A 23,878-nucleotide genomic window follows, 5' to 3' on the forward strand; every position below is an offset into this window, starting at 1 on the left:
TCTTTGGTTGTCTTAATTTTTTTTTTTTTTTTGGCTGTATTTGTTCTGGAAGCATTAGACCACTTGGCTGCCAATACACATAGGAAGTACCACCCTTCTCTAAGCTCTCTAAAGACCATTAGAGAATTGCTTTATAGAATTTTTAAAAAACATTTCCACCATTGGATATTATAGTTTATTTGAATGGAATCTAATTGTTGTGAGGAAATAAACAGATAAGAAATCATAGCAAGGTTTTGGCAACTCTATTGATAAAAAGCAAAATTTAGTATTTTATGTGATAAACAACTGGACAGAAAGTAACCAGTGTTCTCCCAAAATTTAATATCAATCTGAAGGAAAACGATTTTCTTCAAAATAAAATGTGACATAATTTTACAGCATGTAAGTTTAAAAGGAACTTCAACTGCTGCATTAATAAATCCATATGAATATAAATAATCAGATTTAATCACATTTATAATTTCCAGTTACAGTTTAGCACTTAGAAGCAAATACAAGTTACTATGCTAGAGTCATTCTTTGTCCTGGTCTGAATGTTGAGCCAACTTGTCCTTTCCTCTTCTTGGGATTCTGAAAATTATCATAGCTGGGAACAGAAACAAGCATTAGCAAACTCTTAGGCAACGCCTTTGTTTGCACACGCCGCCTCAGACGCACAGTAACGCAACACACGGCTACAGACGTTTCAGCATATTTCTAAGGAAATCAAAAATGCAAGTCTCCTCAGACCTGGGGACCTGGAGGAGTTTTCATCCACAAACCCAACCCAGAGAGCTCTCTGCCGCTTCCTGGGTGTTTGGGGTTTTTAAAATTTTTATTTTTTTAATTATTTTTTTGCGGCAGGGTGCGTGGAAGGTGGGACAAGGAACAGAAGAGGACAGGAAGATGCTGGGAAGCATCTCTCATTCGCCTCCTACCCTGTCCCTTCCTCCTCTCTTTCCCCCGCTGTAAGACCGGTGTATCTATGTATCAGCTGAGGAAGACGACCCCTTAACAATCTTCATGCCAGAACACCCTGATGAGATCACAGAACGTCCCAGTGCTGGTTTAAGCTTTTTCACCAGTCATTTACAAGTCTAAGGAGACACATTCTCCTTTTCATCATGTTTATAGTTCTGCAGATTACTGCCTTTTCCCAAACACGGCAGCTACAACGTAAACTACGGAGAGTCAAAACCCAGCAGTGTGAAAACATGAGGGTCTACTACTCAGTGGGAGCAGGAAGGACCTAGCTCTAAGGCTTAGAGCACTGGTGCCTCTTTGTACTGGTATAGCTCTTAATGTAAGGGTTTTCTGGTCTGCCACTAGAATTTCTAAGGCCTATGCTAATAAAACCAATAAAAGACAACACACTGGTTAAATATCTTCCCTTTCCCAGTACGTAATTTACTATTTCTGGGGAAAAAAAAAAAAAAAAAAAGGCTGTCGGAAGCTATTCAACTCCACTGTCATTCCCCACATTAAATTACTATTGTGTTTCTGGTGAATAAAGAATGTGAAAAGACCAATTCTCCACTGAATTCACAATTACTAGAAAATTTAATACTTACAGTTCAGCAAAATTCTTCCAGTCATCTTGGCTAATGGATGGTCTTGTACCTTCAAGTGCAGTCATCAGATGGGACTGGGTAATAATTAAAGCGTTCCTGGCAAGCACTGACTGATTAAGAGTGCTGTCCTCCTTGAAAACAGATCCATGAACAGACAATGAAAAATCACCACAGAAACACAGTGCCATGACTAGCAGCAACTCTGGAACCTTCTCACTACATGTACAGACAAAAGTCTTACAAATACAGTCACAACTTCTCCCCCTCCCATATTAATAACAAAGAAATAACTTGTTATATGGATGTTAACAACTGGATTATTTTCCTCAAACTAGGTATCATTCATCTTTGCTGGTTTTGTTACATTACATTTAATATTACTGCAGAAATTACTTCTTGAAATACCAAGAAGTATGGGAAAAACAACAGAAAAGTGTTAAGACTGAATAATAAAAAAAATAAATGCCATACTCCGTTCTTGCTCCTGTAATTGGCTTTGATAGCACTGATTTCTGCCCTCAGGTGCTCTATTTGCTGCTCCTGGTTATTTTCCAGGGAGTCTTCTTGAGAAGCTGCTCTAAGCATTGAAGGCTGTGATGATGCTGCGTCTCTCTGAGTCACGCTGGTAAAATCGTGAGTTATGGAGTTGGGTCCAGACAAACACAAAGAGCTCTAAATTGACCACAAGGAGAAACACCTTGACTCATTATGCATCCAGAAGAGCAACTCCACCATTAAGATTTAGCCTACAGTTCAGAATAAGCTTGCCCCCACTTGCAAAAGGAGTACTTTATCTTAAAAATATATCACATATGTAACTTGTGGAACAGAAAGGTTTAGGTTAATTTCCCAAGGTGTTTGGGGAAAAGTAGAAATTTGAAAGCGAAGTCCATTGTTTTATTTACGTATTTAGCTTTGGAATGAGTCGTAATTTAAAATACTCATCACCTCCAAATTCTCTGTGCACTTGATAAAATATTTAACTTTCAAGTTCAACAGCTAAGAGATCAAAGTCCTGGTAGCCTTGCTGAAGAACTTTCACAGTCAGAGGAAACTTGAAGTCTCTAAAGACACATTAATGGAACACTATCATCCATAATGCAAGATAGAACATACAAAAGCACCTTAAGCAGTCAGTAATTAGTTCTCTGATGCCAAGAGAAGTTATTTTTGGCTTTAAGAATCAGTGCGAGACAATAAGAATCTAACAACTTTGATAGCTCCTTGTAACAACAGCTCTACAACACATCTTGGAAACGAATGTCCCATGGGTCACACGCCAGCTCTGCAGTCGCCTGTTCACCATAAGGAGCTCGGAGGCAGCGTATTCTGTTTGGTTTACCTGGCAGCCCAGCGAGATGAGCTGGCCAGCTGATCACTATGCAGGTGCTGGGTAGCCAAGCAGCACATCCCTCTCTGTAAGCTGGCCAGAGAACACGCTGCTTTCTCAGCAACCTGACGCTACAGCAACAGGAATTCTGCTTCTTATGAGCAACAATGGAAGCTAAGGTTTAGTTCTGTTGTTGACACAATTCCATGGTCAGATTATTCCATTAATCCGCTGGAAACTGAAAAATGTCTGTTAGTTTTTAAGATTATGACCTAATTCTTGAAAGCTGGATGGTTCAGTTCAGTAATGAAACTAAGTTTTTAAAAAAAAAGAAAAGCAACAAAAGGTTGAAAACTGGTTTAGTAATAAAGTTTGGAAGGCAACCAGCCATTTGACAAGACAGCAAGATCTAGCAGGAGTACAGTTTGCCTGACTATAAGGTACTAAGCACTGTTTTGAGATTTTGATTTTGAAGTCCAGCAAAGCTGCAGAGAAGTCCATATTGTATTTTGCCAGGTAACATCCTTCCATCTTCCTCCCCACAGTGGACCACAAGGTATAGGATGAAAAGTTTGAAGGACAAAGAAGACATTACTGTAGTTATAAAACAATACCATTTGCCTAGTTCAGTATTCCTGCTTCAAAATAACCATATTTGGAAAATTCAAAATATTAAGCAAGTAATTTACCAGTTCTGAGGGAGTTCCATTTCCCAGCTCTGATTCATAAGAGCTTCCAAAATAAAGACGATACATGTTGGACCTCGGGTCTTCAGGGAGCAAGTCAGACATGTCAAAAGAAACAAGAGATTGCTCTAGCCCTGCCTCTCCATCTATTGCCGAGTCATCTGAGCCACTGCTGTGGTTCAGAAAAACCATGGAGGAGAGACTGAAGTCACTGTCAGAACTAGAACCAAAATCCTGTGAAAAACAGAAGAATGGAACATCAGAAGTGCTAACTCATAACTAACTGCAATCTGAAATACATTAAAATTTTTCATATACTGTGCTAATGGAAGTATGGATTTACATTTCATTCTAGTAATCTGCCTTTCTCTGGGGGTACATTTCCAAATACTCTGCTAAGAAAATCCAATGCCTTTAAGCAGAGCTTTCTGTCTTCCTGCCAGAAAAATAATTTGAGGAGATAATCTTAAGGTATTTCTTGTTTGCTTTGAACTGTCTCGCTCAGTAACAGCAAGGGTTGGGAAACTCCATGTACACCTTGTGTTGCAGAACTGCATCGCTTCTGCCTCAACTGTTCCCCTGCAGACAATTTGGTATCTTGTGGCGGGTCTGCTTTTACCGTGCCTAACTGCTGTGCTCATCCTTAGTCACAGTCAACACGCCAAGTGCTGATGGGGAAATCACAGCTGTTGCTTTGGACCGGTGTCTGCAAACCTTTCTGATTGCACACCCCATCAGCAGAAAATTTCTGAGCACATTCCGGCAAATATATACAGTTGACCTGCAAGTCATGGAAGCCATGCCTGCCCCTTTCCAGCTGGGAGCAGAAGACAGGCATTAAAGAGGCTAAAAGAGGAAAGGACCTGTCAGTCACATCAATGGTATAAACCAAGGGTGGGACCCTGTACGCTGGAAGTGCCAGTGCTGGCTGGCGTCTGGAAGGCAAAACTGGCTGCTCCAGACGCCACCATCCTCTCGCCACTTCTCTCTTGGCCTCAGACCACACTTAATCTGGTGGAACAACCCCACGGAACCCAGCAATTCCTTGCTTCCCCCATCATCCAAAACGTGCCACCTCAAAACTGAACTTGCTAGGTGCTCCTAAGAAACTGAGTGGGAACCCTCCTATTGATCTGTCAGTCATCCCTCATAACATTGATAAATAGATTTGGCTTACACACATCTATTTAATATTAAAACACCTACCATAAAACAAAAAAAACCTTGTGTTTAAGAAGTATATAATCTGATTTGTTACATTATTCTTGCATTTTTCTGCAAACATACTAAGATTTTATTCCTCTGTATACAAATACAGAAAAATTAAGTCTTATTAAACGTAATTTTGCCATGGATAAAATTAACCTTTTCAAATGTACCATCATCAAAATAAAAAGAGGAGAGACTTCTTTTGTATCAGTTTTATTTACCTGTGTTAAACCTGAACCTAAGTTCGTATGGATTGCCTCCAACTGGGCATTGTACAATAAAGCCTTGAGGTCAGCCCCGGTGAACTGTTCTGTTTTTGCTGCCAAATCCTGAAAGTCCACATCATTTGCCAGGGACAGGGAATGACTGAGAGCTTTTAAGATTTCATACCGTGAATTCTGTAAAAAGGGAGAAAAAACAATGTCAGTAAAGCAACCTGTTACTTTCCTTGTCCTGATGGGTAGACTGGGCTTTGGCCCTGTCCCAAGTAACTTCCTATCAGAGGCAGGAAGGATCTTTGTAAAAGAAAATAGTATCCTAATAATAGTACATATAGGACATACTGTACAGTAATCACTCTTCAAAGTCTAGACATACATTTTGTTACACTTTCTTGAAGAGTCTAAGACAAACTGTACCAAATGCAGCATAAAGAGAAATACACTTCTCTAACTATCCAGTTAATATCTGGGATTTTTATATATGAAATATATATAGTATATATATCTCAATCATTAGTTTGATTTTTTTTTTCCTTGCCTCTCATGTAAGATGTTTTGTTTCCTCACCTGATCAGGAGGTGGGCAGTACAGGCACTTATCCAGTCGACCTGGCCTTAACAGAGCAGGGTCGATCAAATCTGGGCGACTAGTAGCAGCTAGCACATAAACCCCTTAGGAAAGTGCAGAAAGAACACGATTAACATCTGCTAAGCCTTCACATAAAGAGGAGCAGACAGGTGAATTATTACCTTGTAAGCCTTCCACACCATCTAACTGAGTCAACAGCTGGTTAACCACTCGGTCTGTAACTCCCGTGCTGTCATGACCTCGGCGAGGAGCAATAGAATCGAACTCATCAAAGAAAACAATACAAGGCTTAGCTGCCTGAGCTCTAAAAGGGGGGAAAAAAGGCAATACTTAAATTCTGTTTAAGTTTGGGTCACAGATAAAACTGCTTAGAAATATTAAAGGTAATTGCTTCTTGAAATTGGTTTTCTCTCTGAGAACAGAAAATCTGTTTTCTGTAGAAATTAAGATATTCTGAAGAACTGGATGACAATGGAATCACTGCTCATTTTTATGACATACCTTGCACTCACTTCATAATTTCTGAAGTGCTCAACTGTCGTGTTAATATACATGAAAGCTGTCAAATCTAATCACTGCAGATGAAGGCTTTTGTACACCTAACACAAACACTGCCTACACTGTAAACACACGAGGAGTAAAGGCTGTGTAGGACGTGTTTACATCAGTGAGCAGTGAGGGTCAGTATGGGCAGATTTGTAAAAGCAAAACTGACACAGACGACCTCAATACCAAGTCTAGTATGATCCTATAGCAGTTCAGCTTCAAAAGAGCACTCTAGATCTCAGCCTGAACGCTCGGTTCCCAAGTAATGACGGTCCAGTTGAATTTGCCAAGCTCTGAACATCTGGTTTGGCAAAACGATTTATTTCAGGTGCGTTTGTGATCTGATGCCATACCTCTTCTAGGACAACAAAATTATTTCTTGGAGCTTCAGCCACTAAAATTCATCGATAACATCACAAATCTTTACAAAGCCAACCTGTTAAAGATATCTCGAACTGCTTGCTCACTTGCTCCAATGTATTTGCTGAGCAGCTCTGGTCCCTAAAAAAAAAAAAAAGAACATTCATGATGTGTTTCTCAGTTTTAAGGTGTAATTCAACATCAGCATAAATTTCATACACTACAGTGTAACTCTTGTAACACGAGGGTGGCACCGCTGAACAGAAGAGCCAAGGAGTCTAAGTAAGTCGAAAAAATCTTTTAAGCATTCCAACTTATTTTAAAGTAATAATTTCCATTTTTCTACTATAACAGAAGATTTGTTAAAGTATCACAAGACAATGGCTTACACTGTATTTTGAAAATATGTTTAAAATGCATTGCTCAACCTCATCATCCAGTGGAACCAAAATCCAGGGTCTTTTTATAAAAAGTGAAAACTAGGAACATCTAAGTAAAATTTTATAGTTCTGCCTAATGAAAAATTACACTGAAAAAAAAAAAAAATCTCAGCAATAAGACTGTGAAGTTCCAGAAGCCAGATGGTGGGATATCCAGAGACATACCAAATTTTAAATGTGAGTTCCTTACTTTGGTATTCTCCCCTCACAAGCCCACACTCACAGGTATTATGTTAAGCTATTTCATTCAGTTAATCAAATGAATCAATCTTCATGATCTTGTTACCTTGACGCTGATGAAATTCATTCCACTCTCTTGAGCAACTACTCCTGCTAACAGTGTTTTTCCTGTTCCAGGTGCGCCATAGAGCAAGATTCCCGATCTCTGTCGTATGGGCAGGTTTGCAAATAATTCTGGATACTGGAAAAGAGTATCAACAAGACACATTCTAAATTACGTAATTATTCCGCAGTGTACTGTAACATCACTGACTATTGTTGTTAACAGAATGTGTCTGGTTTCTTTTATCCACATTATTATCATAACAGCTCATCTGGACTGTTGTTTGTTTACTTGGGGCTGAAGCAGGTTCCTAGGCTTCAAAATTCAAGTTGCATTTTCGGCCAAGAGGAAACAGGACAGAGTAGGGATGCACCACAGCTTTATAATATCGGTACTTCTAAACTCCTGTTTTAATGACTGACTGATAGGATTAAATTATATAATTATACAGTGAAAGATTCCATCCATTATACAGAAAACTGTTCAGTCATTTCTCTGAAGACTGAAATGGATGGCTCATCTCAATGCTGGAAGTTTTAAGCAAAGCAGAAAGGCCAAAATAAAATAAAAGGGAATTGATGGATTGGCATTCATCCAAAAGAGAGTTCTCCTCTAACAAAAGCACTGCAGAAGACAGCTGGAAACGTTATCTATTTATGGAATCTAGTCACAAACCCTGCAACAGAGAGTGCAGCAAAGATGTCAGCAAGACTGCAATATTCTAGAGCAACACGCGAGCTGCAGAAAAGCACAAGCCATTGTCTTTTGTATCTGGAAGACGGAAGGGGAAGGAGGAGTTTTGCAGTAGCTGAAGACAGATGAAGACTGGGAAGCTACGAGAGTAGTTTAAAGTCATACCCGTCATCTTTCTGTCAAATACTGTATCACACCTTAAAAATCATTCTTCTCCTACTAACGTTAGGTGCAAAATTCAGGCAGCTAATTTAAAAGAAGTGGGCACCTTTGCAGGTAACATGACGGTATCCATGAGTATTTGCTTCACGTCTTTTAAGCCACCAATCCTATCCCAGCCGATGTCCTTAGGTTTATGAAAGTTGACATTTCTTAGAGCTAATGGAGTAAAATCTTTTAGAGCTTTCTGAAAATCCATAGTTGACAGATTCAATTCTGCTTAAAAAAAAAAAAAAAAGTCCTGAACAAGAATAGGACACAGCCTACCAGGAACAAATTCCTCACAGTATCTTCCAATTAAATAGATTTTAATCTTAAAACATAAAAACTGGCTTTTTATTTCTGTATTACTCCACAGGTTCTGGATAAGAGAAGTAAGACTATGAAATAAGAGGTTTTGTTGTCAACATACCAGCATTTTGTAATGCATTCTGCCTGGAAACACAGGCGTGAACGGCACGATCAACCAGCATAGTAAAATCTCTAGCAACAAAACCTTCTGTTGCCTTGGCAATAGCTTGGAGGTCAAGATCAGAGAACTTCTTTGCATCGGAATTCAGTTTCCTTTTTATTATGGAATACAGCATTTCACACCTTTGCTTCTGAAAAACAGAATTGTTCAGCAAGTGTACATTGAGTTTACTACTTACACGGATTTCAGCAGTTCAAAAAGTAAATACACAGGAGTTACTAAAATTTCCTTAAATACTTACATGTCACTAAACCTTCAATAGAAACAAAAGTTAGTTCTTCAGGTGAATTTCAATAAATTCACCTGTTCTACACCTTTAAATGTTTACCTTCCCACAGCTACCTTAAATCCCACAATAATAATGGAACAACCCTCCACCCCCCAGATTCTACTGTTTTACACCCATTTTTGCTGTTTCACAGGAAAAGGAACATCTTTCATCTTGCCAATATGAGTCGAATATATTTGAGATTCAATATATTGCATTAGATAAAAATACAGCAGATAATTTGGTATCTCTTGAGATCCTGACTTCTCCAGTGGTGTCTCATCCATATTCATGTACACCATCTTCGGGTGTAACCTACTATTGCTGCAGCTGGTCCCTCATTGTATTTGAGGGTGCAGGGAAGGCAAAAACCATTTTAATGGAATGAATATATACCTGAATTTACCTGATCTGGAGATCGGATACATCTGAAGCACTGAAATATGTGAGTTCCTTGAGCTGAAACCAGGGAAGGATGAAGGGAGTGTTCAGACTGACTTGTGGCGATTAATGCAATCAAACTCCCCATGGAAATAACTTCTTTTATCAGATCTTTCAAAACTAAACAGATAAGACATTGTTCCATGAATTGCAAAATAACAAAAATATTCCACATTTCATAACAGACATTGCTACTGCACTGGAAAACAGCATTAGGGAACACTAAATGTAACACCTTATGTTTGTTTTATTCCTGTGTTTACAGGCTTTCTTTTTAAATTAAAAAAAAAAATAAAAGATGTATAGTCATTTTTTCTGGGACAGTACACTGCGTTAATAAAATGCCAGCAGAAGTGTTCTTTAAAAGCTAAACTTACAACAACACTGATGATGTCTACCACAGGATATTAAATGTGATATTTTTTTTTTTGTGCACTATGGTCCCTGTCCCAGAAATATTATTTCCTCCATGCAAACAAAAAAAGGGAAAGCTACAAGAACAAAAAGCCTGGAGAATAAGCAATCTAGGAAAAAATAATACATGAAAGTTGAATAAGTTATGGGTGCAAGGTAGATCTTCAAGGAATAATCTTTAATAGAAACTCGAACCCTCTGTTGTATGCATTATATCTGTAAATAAAGTAATAAGAAACATAAATAATTCTGCAAGTAAATTAAACACAAAATTTTTAAAAAAAGAAATTATGATAAGATTTTTCTGAACTTCAGGACTAATTTAATAAAATATTATGCTAACCCTCCTCAAATGGAGCTAAGAAATTCAAGATTGGTTTTTTTGCTATGGCTTTAATTTTACACGAACAGAGTTGAACACAGCTAAAAAATTAAAGGTATTAATCTTGAGAATGTAATTTCATTTTGCAACTTATCATTGCCTAGATTTTAGGGAATAAACAGGAACCATATACGGGGTATCAAACAACAAGTGATAATCTTATTTTTAAAACCTGTGCATTGTTACACTGTAAAATAAAAGTTCTACAAAGCATACCAAGTAGGCTGACAAAGAAATTAGTATTCAGCTAAAAGAAGCTGGTTCTAAACACCAGTAAATACCAAATCTATATATGTCTGTAATTATAGATAATAATTATGGAAAAGATAATAAATTGTTATGATATGTCAATTATAATATTGATCTTTCCAATAATTATCAATTAAAGATTCAAGTGTAATTTCTAAGCAATTGCAATGCATTTGAGTGCGTGAACAATATAAAAAGGCACTGAGAACCTTCTACCACTGGCAGTGGCACGGACAACAGGCACTGCCATCAGCAGAGGTGGCGTACGTACCATTGGCAATGACTACTCCAAGCTCCAAAGTTGACTATTTTGATTCAGCCAGTGGTCCAGGAATGGTCCACATACCATAATTTGTCAATCCCTGCCATGGAATACCACATGGTCCAGAGGCGATAATGATATGACAGAATTATCCAGGTAGGACAGTACAATTCAGGTGCAAGATTCTAAATTGCATTGTTTTTATCCAGACACAGGTAACACAGTATTACCGTAAGCAAGTCGATTGCTTTGAACGGTGTCAGGGCTGGTCTCATGCTCTGGTGTAGAAGGTACTCCAACGATGTGATCGAGATCATCCATCAAAAGAATGGATGGTTGTCTCCATGCTGCCTCTAAAAATGCTTCTTCCACATTTTTCCTGATGTTTACTAATCTTTTTCCTAAAGCAGAAATACAATTTTAATGACAAAACTTATCTGAAAAAAAAGTCATCAGACTGACTACGACTTGCTCACATAATACTACAATGATTTGATTTATATACCTTTATTCCTATAAATCCAGGTATCGAGATAAAACCTGAGTCAACAGTCAGTCCACATCTTCTATCAAAAAAGTACTAGAAGGATCAACCTGGAAGCATCTAAAAGGAGATTAATCATCTTTCACTTACCGCTATAGAAGCCTATGGTCCAATTTCTAGACAGCTAAATCCAGAGCAGAATCAGCAGCACTCTCAATTAGTTACTGAAGAGTCCCGCAGTTGGAAGATTTTTTTCTGAGTGAAGGACCTAGCTCTTTATCAATCTTTCCCCTTTTCTCTGGAGGAAGGAGCTTAGTAGGAACTTACGCAAAAAGAGCATAGTCACACAATGTAAGGGCTCTGTGAGAATGCAGTATTGTCTGCCTCTGTAACAAGACAACTATTTGGGAAAGCCAGCGAATGAAAGTGAAAAAAAGCCTTCCTCTTCCATCTTTGGTGCAAAATACTCAAAACCTAAGGATTCATCTCATGTGCTAGATAACTATTGCCAACATACAGAAGGGTAGTAAATATGCCATCATACATAAGGTTTCAGCTGGTTGTTCGATCCTTCTTTGGCACCTCTGTCCTCCTGTCGTTGAGTAACACAGGTATCCTAAACCACTTATAATTTGTTAGTGTAACATTTGTCCCAGCTAGCACAGCTGAAAAACCCCACACAGTTCAACTTGCAACTTCTTCTTATTTTGTAACAATTGGAAATAAGCACAGCAAACATGGTTGGAATTTGGTAGTGGTAAGTGTCATGGAAACTGGAAAAAGTTTGAAATAAGCTTATGGCAGCTGTATTCTCATCAGACTTTTAAAGATGCCCATTGCAGGGCATCATATCTCCTTGCTAAAGTAGTAATAACACTGTAAAAACTATTCACACTAGATATAACAACTTCACAGTTGTGCTTCATCATACAGCGAGCATTTGAGACTAAGATAACATTATCTTACCTCTTAAAGCTTTACAATCAATTACTTCTACATGAGCATCCAGTCTATCAAATGCTTCTTTGCAGATGGACTTTGCTAACGTTGACTTTCCACTTCCCTACAAAAATAAATGTGAGCTAATGTAAGTGAACAGAACTATTTCCTTCTGTTTCTGTGGAGTTTTTATCACAGTACACACCTCAGTTAAGAAGCTGGGAAAGCTGTATGCATACTGGTTTTATTCCTCCTCAAAAGTATGTATGCATTCTGTCTTTACATCACCTGGTAGAGACCAAGGCCCCGGCGTGAAACAAGTATGAACGAATGCAGAGTGGATACATCCACTACAGGTGGTATTCAGTGCTAAGACATCTGTTAGTTTCAGCGGGACACGGTATTAAATGGATCGCCGTAAAAGGCAACGGGGAAATGACAGTTACAGCTCCACTGCCATTTTATGTTATAACACAGGAGAAAATACTATATTCATATACTTATTCAAATATTTCAGAGACAAGAAGTGTTTATTATACTATAAACATGAAGTACATTAATCCCCTAAGGGAACAAATTGAAAATGCACTGGTAGTAATCTTCAAAACTTACACTATATATATTACACATATACATGAAATATGAATATATATTGATGCAGTGCACACATAATGTGCATACATATCTACTATAATGCTTTACTGAATTAACTCTGTTCAGTTAACCTTTTTTCAGTTGTTCTTTAATTCTTTGGAATGCACATGGTATCAAAAAAAAACTAACAAAAACGGTTTTATGACTACAGAAAACAATCTGGGAGGGTTTGCAAATAGAGAGCAGTAACGTGTGTACCTTTCCTCCTGTGAGAAGCACCCCACCGCTCCGCAGTCCCACGGCAACAGTTGCCAGCTTTTGAGACAAAGGACGTCCCAGAAGACTGTGGCTTATGTGTTCAAAGGAAGATGTTCCTAATGTGTCCACTCCCCTGCAGAGCAAATAAACCATTAAATGGCCTGGGGTAGCATCAGTACATGCGATGTAAATAGTAATAGCTTGCAGTAGGGTGAAGTTTCAATGCTGACACATTTTGATGTGCTTCACCTTTTCAAAAAAAAGCTAAAAACAATTCAGGTTGAAGAGACGGCATCTTTATTTTGCAGTGTTAACACAGGGGACATGACAGACACTGCAAACACGCTCACAGTGGAAGGGTTACCTAGTCATTCTACACCAGCCTAGCATGAACTAAGCCTCAGAAGACAAGAGCTAACCATACTTGGGGGCTTCAACTATTTGACCGAGTAACAACCTACCAAGGAACATAACAAATTGGTAAAGCACAGACCATGTATGGGTCAGAAAACTTCTCAGCCTTCTCAGAAAAGCAGCACATAGGACATTTGATGAAAGCATCCTTATTCTTTCCTTGTTTAACCAAGTAGCGGTTGAGTGTACACGGTACTCTTTACCAGTGGAGACCTGCTTCTGAATTTCTCTCCTCAGATGGCAATTCTGATAAAACTAGGAACTAAGTTGCTTTTAGACCCATGCTATTAAATTTAGTTAAACAAGTAAACAGGATGAAGTTACTGTGGTAAGAGGATTGCCAGACAGACTGAAACATATTGTAGATTTTCCTTCATTTGGAAACCCCAGCTAAAAACATCCTGCAACAACCCCTGGTATCCCTGATCACTAGACAGGGGTCTGTTTCATACCACTTAGAGACAGCCAGAGCCACTGAACAAGCACTATTTCTTTTGAAAATTAATGCAGTTCTGAGACCTCCCATCCCACTGTCAGACACGGGGAACTTTTCAATGTGTGAGTACCTTCAGTCACAAAGTTTTCTATTCACTTCAGTAAGTCTATTCAGAGGACAAAATTAAGCACCTAAGCAAACCAGGATAAGGTCTGAACTTGACACAAGCTGAAAGATGCAGAGCTCTTTTTAGATCTGGCTTAGTTTTCAAAAACCCCTTCATTTTCACCAATTTTTTTTTTTCTTTTTTGTAATTCCCATTCCCTCCCATATTTTCTAGTACGAAAATGTCTCACCCTAAATCGCTTAGTTTGTGGTAAGGAAGGTTCCTGTCTGTATCACACATAGGTGGCTGGCTGTCACCATCAGCTTTTCTAGTTAGAGGATGTAAAACAACCTACAATAAAGGAAAGAGTTAGTATCTTACATTAAATACAGCTTGAAGAAGGGTACAGAAATGACCAGCCATTTTTGGAACTGTGTAAAGAAAATGTTGCATGTATACTTTGCTGAAGCTTATTGTGCTTGAAAGACGCATTGGTAAAACGACACAATACAACTACTTCCAAAATAGAATCCAGTGTTTACAGTGCTATAACAACCCGTGATTAGATATTAGGCCAAGTGGTATTTACACCAGACTGTGCAGCCCATCATCTCTTTCACTACCTGTAATTACTTACTCTTTCTCCTCTGCTCTCCCTTGTTACTCTGGTGTGAGTAGTTGCGAGGCAAGATAAGGAATCAGATCAGGAGACTGATCTGGGTGAAAAGTAACCTGAGAAAACAGCTGGCTTCTTTCACCCACATGAATTTTTCAGTCTAGTTCACTGGGGAGCTAGTATGGAAAGCTGGGCAGGCAAAGAGGGCTAACAGGTTTCCAGGTAAGAACAGGCTGGTAGGAGATGCTGACACCTCTATTAAGAAATGCACTTTGCCCTTTCATCTTAATACTTATCACTGTCACAATTTGCAAAAGTCCTCTCGTACTTCTTCTCTACCACCAATAGAAATGAAGCTCTTGATACACTTTTTTTTTTCTGAAGACGAATCCTAAATTTTGCAGAAAAAACTCTATTCTAAACACCTGATACAGCACACCTTAATTCTCTGCTACAATTTGAATGTATCAGTTTAAAACCAAACAAAAATATGTTATCCCATTCCTATAACCATAAACCTGCAGTCACGGGCACTGGTTGAACCAGAATTATTAATGGAATCAGAAATTGTTAATATTAAATATAAATAATTATTCGCCTGATTAAGTAAAGACTGAAGAAACAGCAGGCACAGAAAGAGGAAGGCACTGTGAGGCCGGTGGGTCTGAACGGGGAACAGGTCTCATGTTTCTCAGAACAAGGAACAATTCCTGCCAGATACACTGTGAAGTGACTTCATAGTGGGTTTGGTATTGGGGTAAGGAACAACTAAGGATCAGGACAGTACGTTCAAACTTGGACAGTACTGACTTTCCTCTGCTCTAACTGATTTTTCTGAGAGTCTAATATAGACTACAAAATTCAGTACCTAGTGTGGTATGCCTGGGATCTCACCAATTCTGAGGTTATAAAATAACATAGAGAATGCAGATATAATTCAATGAACAGACTGACATTATTTATTTTAAAAGAGAAACCAAAATACATTACATAAAAATAACATATTTTAACCAAATATAACAATGTAAATTACTTGATACCTGATACTATGTGATATTTACTTGTATATTAGTCTTTTGCAGCAAACTGGGACTCAGTATAAAAATATTTTCAGACTTATTTTCTTCAGTGTGCATAGGATGTGCTACATTAAGGTCAAACTCCTCCATTCCTGTAAAAACCCAAGGCATAACTATTAAAATTCCAAATAAATTCAGTTCTTATTCCTCACAAGATGAAGCAGATCAGTGTGTTTTGAATTACTATGGCATAATTCAAAAGGAAAGAATAAAAAGGTTAATCATTACTAAAGCATAATTCATGCCTACAGTTTCAGTGTGATGAGATATCTGTGATGTCAAATGGTGTATGGAGAGATGAAATGGCATATTGCTTGAGTAAATTCCATAATGGACAGTTAAGATAGCTACAGCACAGGACAGTATTATCCTTACCTTCTTTAACTGACAGATGTACACAATCTGTGCTTGTCATTATCCATGGGTGATCATCAGTAGTGGAATCCTGCAGCCAAGAACTGAAAGCAGATTTAACATCATCTTCAAGAATATCTTTATGCTAAATAGGAAAAAAGAAAGAGGAAAATAAAACAAGGTGTTTGTAAGTAAAACTGTTTTCTTCCTATGCATGAGGCATCTGTTCCTCTTATGGTAGCAGAGAGATCAAAGATATGAGAGTTCTGTTGATTCAGAAAATAGCGTTTTGCCAACAAACACCATTTCTGTCAACTGCTCTATGGAAAGCACTTGCCTTGCCCTTGCTTTGAATCAGCTCAATCTTCCACAACCTCTAAAGATTTTAACTTTGAAACACTGATGGGAGGGCAAGGAAAATCTTTTAACCTTGTTTTATGTGTACCTGTATTGCCAGATCCAAGAGCACTACTGAACTCCTGGGTTTGAAAGAGCACCCAAGGTATGCACCAACAGTGACCTGTGACTTTTCCTGGGTGCTCACTACACCCCTCTCTCCCCTGTATACCCTGCTTCCTGTACAAAGAACCCTGGACTCATCCAGGTCTGGGACACCACCACCAAACAGGCAGCCAAGGAGACCAAATGATGTATCCCAGATCACCTTGACAAATGGAATAGGAAATGAAGTTAAGTCTAGATCGCATCTATCTTGGATGAGTTCCTAATCAGAGAAGCCGAATTCCTGTCTAAAAAAAAGTGAATCAACCAAGGTCATGGAAAGCACACAACTGCTTTGTATGATTTTAGCAGACTACTGCTAGAATATGTCTATTAACTCCAACATTAAAAACAAATGCAGTTCAAATATTCCTCTGTAGGTAACAAACCAAATCAGAACGCTGGGGATAAGAACAAACCATGCATGAGCCCTGCTATGATGGGAAGTGCTGCATGTAAAAGTTTTGAGGGGCAGCTAACATGGGAAACAGTCAGGCCACTGTCACACAGAAACAAACCTACGGTACGTTATGAAGGAATATGTCATTCCAGCACTACATCTGAGAGATGGTGAGAACTGGAACTGACTGTGTTCTTACTGTCCAGATGCTCACTCAGAGGACTGGATAGGTCTCACTCACAGGAAAACAGAGGGATTCAATGACATAATTCTAGAAAATTAAATCATAAAATCACAGAATGGTCTGGGTTGGAAGGGGCCTTAAAGATCATCTAGTTCCAACCCCCCTGCCATGGGCAGGGACACCTTCCACTAGACCAGGTTGCTCAAAGCCTCATCCAGCCTGGCCTTGAACACTTCCAGGGATGGGGCATCCACAGCTTCTCTGGGCAACCTGTTCCAGTGCCTCACTACCCTCTCTATGAACAATTTTTTCCTGACATCTAATGTAAATCTCCCTGCAAGGGATTATTCAAAAAAAGAAATTCCTGTGGAATGATATACATGACAGACAGCTTCAAAATTATCATATAACAAATAAAAAAAAAAAAATCCCAACCTTGACCAGCATCATTATCCCTTTTGCAATATAGGAACAAACACACAACCATGAATATCAACTCACTAAGCTCTGCTTGGGTTGCAGTCTAAGAGATACAGGAATCTTAGGAATAGATTCAACTGACTTAATTCGGACTGTTGAATGTATGTTGATACGTAGTTTCTTTCTCAGACCATCTGGAATCTGAAATATTTAAAATAAAAGCAAAGAAAAAGGAAATATCAGAAAGTAAAACAGTTTTAACATTGCACATATAGTTGCACTGTGACAGCAGTTTCTTCATCACTAACAGTTTGACAACATTGATTTGTTTACTGGTTGTAACTGCAGGAGAATTAAGAAAGAAATCATAAAATTTATGGTATCCAAATCTTGCTCTCACGCACACTTCTAAATGCCTTTTGTCCTATTTGTGACAGTGCACACTATAGCTGCCCATCAACCAACTTCTTTAAATAAAACCCCTAAGGTTGAAAAAGAAGAATTAGGTGGAATTCTTAGAAAACTGTAAGAATGCTTTTAGTATAGGAGAAAAGCAACAACTCTACTTTGGTTTGCTGATTAAAAGTAATTTAACATGGGCAGGTAAATATAAATGGGCCATTATCAGATGAGAACTAAGCCTGTCTGCAGCACAGAGAGAAAACCCAGTCTTCCTAAATTGTAGTAGTCAGTCTGCCCTTTTGAAAAAAATCCTACTTTTCAAATATTCTGTGTTATGTTAAACATATATCCAATTTGAAAACATTTCATAAATGTTTATTAAGCCTGAAAGACATGATGGTTGATGGCATTTGGCAAACTGTTAGGTCTCTCAAAAGATTTAGTGGTTAAGACCACTGCAGGCTCTTGCTCTCAGTCTCAACAAAAGAGTAACTGAATGGTGAGAAGTGTATTACGTCAAAACAGTGAAATGGTGACTTGGAGTGCATTTTATCTATTTTTGTTGATCCCCCATGGGTTTCCAGGAAAGAAAGAACATAAGCAGGCTGGAGTTCTAGCAGAAGGAACTGAAATACCAGTGTCTGCACACCGGGACTTGCACCACCTTGCAAAATATAAAACCCAACATAGTTTAAATTATAAAAAAGCTAGTTATTTGATATTATTAAGATGTATTTTAAAGAGTATACAAAAAGACTTGCAAACATCATGTAGCACTAAGGCACGTGATCCCATTACTTTACAGTTTGATGACGCCTGGAGTCCAAAGCACATTTCAAGGTGCTAGCTGATGAAAAGATTCTCATTATACAGTTCTAAATGCAAGCAAGTAGATACTTTTATGTTCTCATGAATACAATGGCTACCAACAGGCTTTGAAGAAAGCATGAAACACTGAAGAATTTTCCCCATTTGGTGGAGAAAAAAAAAAAAAAAAAAAAAAGTAAAGGTGCAGACACCCAGAGTTTACTGAACATCTTGGAAGATGATGGTAAGTAACATAGTCCAGAATGAGACAGCTTAGCAAAGCACAGCTCTAGTAAATACTATTTGATTCCAGTATAGTCTGCTTGAGAGCTTAACACAAAGTCTATATCCCGAAACTCCATGTTAACTAGCCAGTTCCACAATTTTCCAATAGAAAACATTATCCAAAAGATACCACATTCAAACTGACCCAAACTCTTCCAACATGCAGGGCTTCCCCAGTCTGGCCATACTCTATGACACTCTTTAGGTCTTCAAATCCATTCCAAACGATTTGAACAACAGATCCCTCACTGGATGCTTGACTGCTATTAGAATTAGCATTATTTTTGTCTTGTGTACTAGCCAAACGCTTTTGCTTTTCAAATGGCAGATTTTGCTTTGCTTCTTGATGACGTTGTCTCGGGGAAAGCAGCTCATTAATTTTCCCGTAAGATACTACAGGATTTGGATCCAAATCAGTAAATTCTAAATTCCATGGAAAAACATGAATGGCATTGCATTTCAGAAACGCATGAGTGGCAGATGCATTCTGCACGCTGGGAGGCTGGGACTGACATACTCTAAAAATGGAATCCATGTGAATTAAGTTCAGCAGCTTGTCTTTGAGGGTGCTCACTTCATCTTTATCACACAGAGTCCTTTGTTTCTGCACAGACGTATGGGAGAAAATGCTTCCTATGAAATTCCATATATTTGGGAGAACATTTGAGCCAAATGTCGCGTTTGTATCAGCCTTACTCTGTTCAAGGACGCCTGGCTTTAAGTAAGGTTGTTTGGCAAAAGGATCCTTTACTGCTTCTTCTTGATCCATGTTACTTTTCACAAAACTTTTGAGCAAGATGTCCCTTTCCGTGGAAGGCGTGCTGGTGAGGTTTTCCTCAAGTCTGCGTGTTTTGGGACATACCAGAAGCTCCGTGCACGGTTCTAATCTCCCATAGGGGGCTGCTGGCATAAGGGTACCTGAGTATGAACAAAGCAGGTCAATGAATGCATCCCATCTTGCAAAACAGCTTACTCAAGGTGGCACGAGAGCCTTCACTGTCGCTTACCGATTTTGATGTAAACGTGAGTGTGCTGCTCAACCCATACAGGAAAGATGGCTTTTGGAAATACTATTCGAATCTGGTCAAGAAAATGTTTTTCAAGAGAGGAAGCGTGCAGTTCCTGGGAAAATACGATATCATTATAAATTAAGTACTCCATACATTTTTAACATTTGTTCGAAGATAAAAGCTCTACCTTTTCCCCGCCACATTTAGCATATCATAGAATCACAGAATGGTTTGGGTTGGAAGGGACCTTAAAGACCATCTAATTCTAATCCCCCTGCCATGGGCAGGGACACCTTCCACTAGACCAGGTTGCTCAAAGCCACATCCAGCCTGGCCTTGAACACTTCCAGGGATGGGGCATCCACAGCTTCTCTGGGCAACCTGTTCCAGTGCCTCATCACCTTCTCCAGGAAGAACTTCTTCCTGATGTCCAATCTAAACCTCCCTGCTTTCAATTTAAACCCATCACTCATTTCCTTAGGGGCTGAAAAGAATGGGGCATTGTGCAAAACACTGCTTCTGTCAAAATCTGTCATCTGTAAGAAAAGGATGTCAACAGTGGAAAATGTTTTATTACCAGAATTTCCCAATCATCTGCTGAGAGTGGTTCCACTTCTACTTGCTGACAGGAAGAGACGTGCGAACAGGGTTCAAGAAATACCTGGCAAAAGTAACACCATTTCCAAATATTTAACTTCTTATTTTTAAATAAATAAAAGCTCCATCTTTAATTCAGCTAGAAAACTGACATCTCTCATTATATGTCTTCACTACTTTGAACATACATCTTCTTAATGATACCAAGTAATTCATAAGCAGAAGGTGGCTGTTCAGTGTAACGGAAATGGATTGCTTTGGGCATCCCCGAGGACTCCTACACGCTGTAAATGGAAGTGAATGTGAAAAGCATCAAGGGCTTTGTCAGCTGACAACAAACAATCAATTTTTAATGCACACTGATCACAATCATCTCTGCATTTTTTAATTTATACTTTTAAGTGTCCTGGACTTTAGAATGCTGAAAAATTCAGTGAGTTGTGTACAAGTTTAGATAAGGCAGCTGAACCAGATGAAGAAATTTAGATGAACCAGCTGAAGAAATGAGGAAAAAGTACAATACAAAAGCAAAACCAGCTCCTTTGTGAATGCTTTCACAGAACAGTTTCAAGGTCCTGTCTGTCAGGAGGAATTATAAAAGCTATTGTGGTGTAAGCTTTTCAGAAAACATAAACATGTACTTCGAAAGTTAATTTCTACCAAAGATTCCTTCTGACAGAAAGTAACAATTTTCAAACATCAACTTCTGTCCAATGAAAGAATTGTTTACAGGAAGTTTAACCCAGTGTCCAAGAGTAAGAGGCCAATTTAAATACATGTTCAAAGCCAGAGGACATGGGGGGACGCGGTGAAGGAGATAAAAAAGGAATGAAAATTTAAACCCCAAATAAGACAAAAGAGAAGAAATATGCAGTAAGTCAATAATGACTTTAAAAAAAACAGTAACGAGGCAAAATATTCTCACGGGATAATTCCCAAATTGTTTAATAGCTCAAAAGCGTATTTTCCTAAAATCAATGGTGCTGCAGGTAGTGGCTCCAACCCCACAAAGCCTTTCCCACAAGCCTATCCTAACATTATTCAGGCAATTGTTAATGGTTTAATATGTAAATCTTCTCGTGTTTGAGACATTTCATGACAGTTAACTTTTCTTACTAGCAGATATAAAAGAAGTAACTGCCTAAATACATGAAACGACGTTCATAGCTAACTTTCCAGGTGTCTTGCAACACGCTCTTTATTTAAATAAGAAAAAAAGATTGCATTTCAAACCTGTTCTCCATCTGTAATACCCAGTTTCTCTGCTAAGTGTCTGTTAATCTCTGCAATATGTTCACCCTGGTGACCTCGATGCCTGATTTCCATCCAGCTCAAAAATACAGGCTGATGACGACAGGATATTTTCACAGCTTGGCCCTGTGAGTTTCAAACAAATAAATAAACATCAAACAAGCTAAATAAGATGACTGTTAGTCAAACTAAACTGTATTTGATGGGAGAGATCAAAGGAGTTAAAAATATTTTCTGGATTTTACATCCCTATTTTAACTAATATTCCCTAACAATAACTTGCTGCACTTACGACACGTTAGTAAGGGGTGTTTCTATTAACAATGAGAGATTATGTTTTTCTTAAATTCTGGCAGATTGGCCAACTTCTCAGTAACCAAGACCTTCCTTAGAGGAATTCTTCACATCACCTATTTGCACAATTCTCAACATAGAAGCACATGTTGGTTTTCATTTTAAGTAGCTTTTAATTTTTATGGACTATTTTTAAGTAAGGAAAATAATTCCTCTTCCCTTCTTCTGCATTATAGGCTATCAAACAAGTAGCTTACAGAAATGTGAAAGTAAGCATTTCTCTTTCCCAAATGAGAAAACACAAGCAAATGGTTAAACTTCATATGCATTGTAACATTTGCATGGATTCGGAAGAGTGCTTTCCTGAGCTGGGGAGTGCTTAAAATAAGTCACAAATCACACAGACTCAGACCAGAACGATTTGTTTCAGAACTGCTCAGCTATTCTGATTCCAAACTGAAGAATCTTAGTATGTTCAGTCAGCTTCCATACAAAGAGACTTATATCCTACACTGGATTACTCAACTGACATTCTCTCTATTTAATTTTCAAAAAATTACTATTTTTATGAAAATCAGGTGACCAAGACAACATATGCTGTGGATATACCACACATTTACTTCATAACATAGTTATGTTTTCCATTTTGTTCCCAACAGTACCCTAATAATGTCAAATATTATCTGGACTTTTTAGTAAACTCTGAAAACATTTTCAGAGACCATTTACAATGATTCCAAGACCCTTTTACCAAACACAGTATTTAATTCAGAGCTCTTCCTTGCATTCACACAGATGAAGCTTCTCCCTGAGTGTCTTAATATTCACACAACATTGGGTTTCATAGATTGCTTACCTAACACCTCCTGGGATGATTTAGCTTTGGATTCCATTTAAATTTTTATATGATTTACCAAGTGTAATCTATTAACATAGTTATTTATCCTCTTTTTAACTTTTATTCAAAATACGGCATTTAATATGCTATTTCTATCAAGATGTCAGAGATCATGTATTTTCATTTTGCAGATGACATTAAGAAAAAGCAGGAGCCCACCACAGCCAACTAGGTATAGAATGATGCTACAAGACTTTAAAACAACTGCACTCCTTTTTCTTCTCTCTGGGCAGCAAATTTGTAAGACAACCGTAAAGTGTAGCAGAAACGAAGCTAACATTTACACCAGACATCTTGTACCTCCACCAACCTCTCTTTACTACCCCAAAGAAATAAAAAGCAGTTTTTCACAAGTCTAGATGATTTTGCTTTTGTGAAATATCCTTTTTGGCTTTGGGAAATTAGCAGGTTACGCACAGCGGGTGAGGCTAGCCTGGCTGGGGGGGGGCTCTGCCAGGACTGCGGCCACCATCTCCCGCTCCTGTTTCCTCTTCTTCACCTGCTCATTTTTGCCGTTTTTCATCCTGCCTGTCCCGCCAGCAGATGCTGAATTCTTGCGTTCCTTGCAGGAGGGATGCCCGCAGGCTGTGCTCTTGTTCTCGTGTGTGAAATGTTGTTTAAATCTAAGGTAGCTGCCGACCACCGATCCACAGGACTTTACACGACAGCAGTCCCTTTCTATAGGGGAATATATAGCGAAAGGTTTATGTACACCGAGAATTCGGGTTCTGCTCGGATTTACCATTTTACCTCCTCCCTGCAGATTAACTTGCACGTTACTCGGTTAACGCTGGTGAGTTACTGTGAACACTGGTGTAAACACACGCTACGGACAGAGACGCAGATGCCAACAGCGGAATTTCCCTCCTTTCGGCATTTTATTACGAACGGGGGGCAAAAGAGGGCAGCTCCGCGGGGGCCCGGCCAGGGGGC

The 23,878-nt window shown here is 38.6% G+C and overlaps 1 protein-coding gene across 1 annotated transcript; it reads right to left on the reverse strand.

Annotated features, from left to right (window-relative positions):
• Positions 1 to 307: 307 nt before the first annotated feature.
• On the reverse strand, positions 308 to 21,876 carry PEX1 (peroxisomal biogenesis factor 1). Its single transcript, XM_010158954.1, has 23 exons — positions 21,736 to 21,876; positions 20,483 to 20,566; positions 19,903 to 20,017; positions 19,041 to 19,813; positions 17,483 to 17,602; positions 15,918 to 16,041; positions 15,525 to 15,634; positions 14,098 to 14,198; positions 12,892 to 13,024; positions 12,067 to 12,163; positions 10,847 to 11,017; positions 9,275 to 9,429; positions 8,541 to 8,730; positions 8,178 to 8,344; positions 7,220 to 7,354; positions 6,570 to 6,634; positions 5,749 to 5,891; positions 5,567 to 5,670; positions 5,000 to 5,176; positions 3,573 to 3,803; positions 2,025 to 2,225; positions 1,554 to 1,684; positions 308 to 589 (listed from the first exon to the last, which is right to left on the reverse strand). Exons 1-23 carry the CDS (start codon positions 21,826 to 21,828, stop codon positions 505 to 507), a joined length of 3,705 nt encoding a protein of 1,234 aa, XP_010157256.1. The 5' UTR covers positions 21,829 to 21,876; the 3' UTR covers positions 308 to 504.
• Positions 21,877 to 23,878: the final 2,002 nt, after the last annotated feature.

The sequence above is a fragment of the Eurypyga helias genome, unplaced genomic scaffold, assembly GCF_000690775.1.
Source record: "Eurypyga helias isolate BGI_N326 unplaced genomic scaffold, ASM69077v1 scaffold28869, whole genome shotgun sequence".
In the NCBI taxonomy this organism is placed as follows: Eukaryota; Metazoa; Chordata; class Aves; order Eurypygiformes; family Eurypygidae; genus Eurypyga; species Eurypyga helias.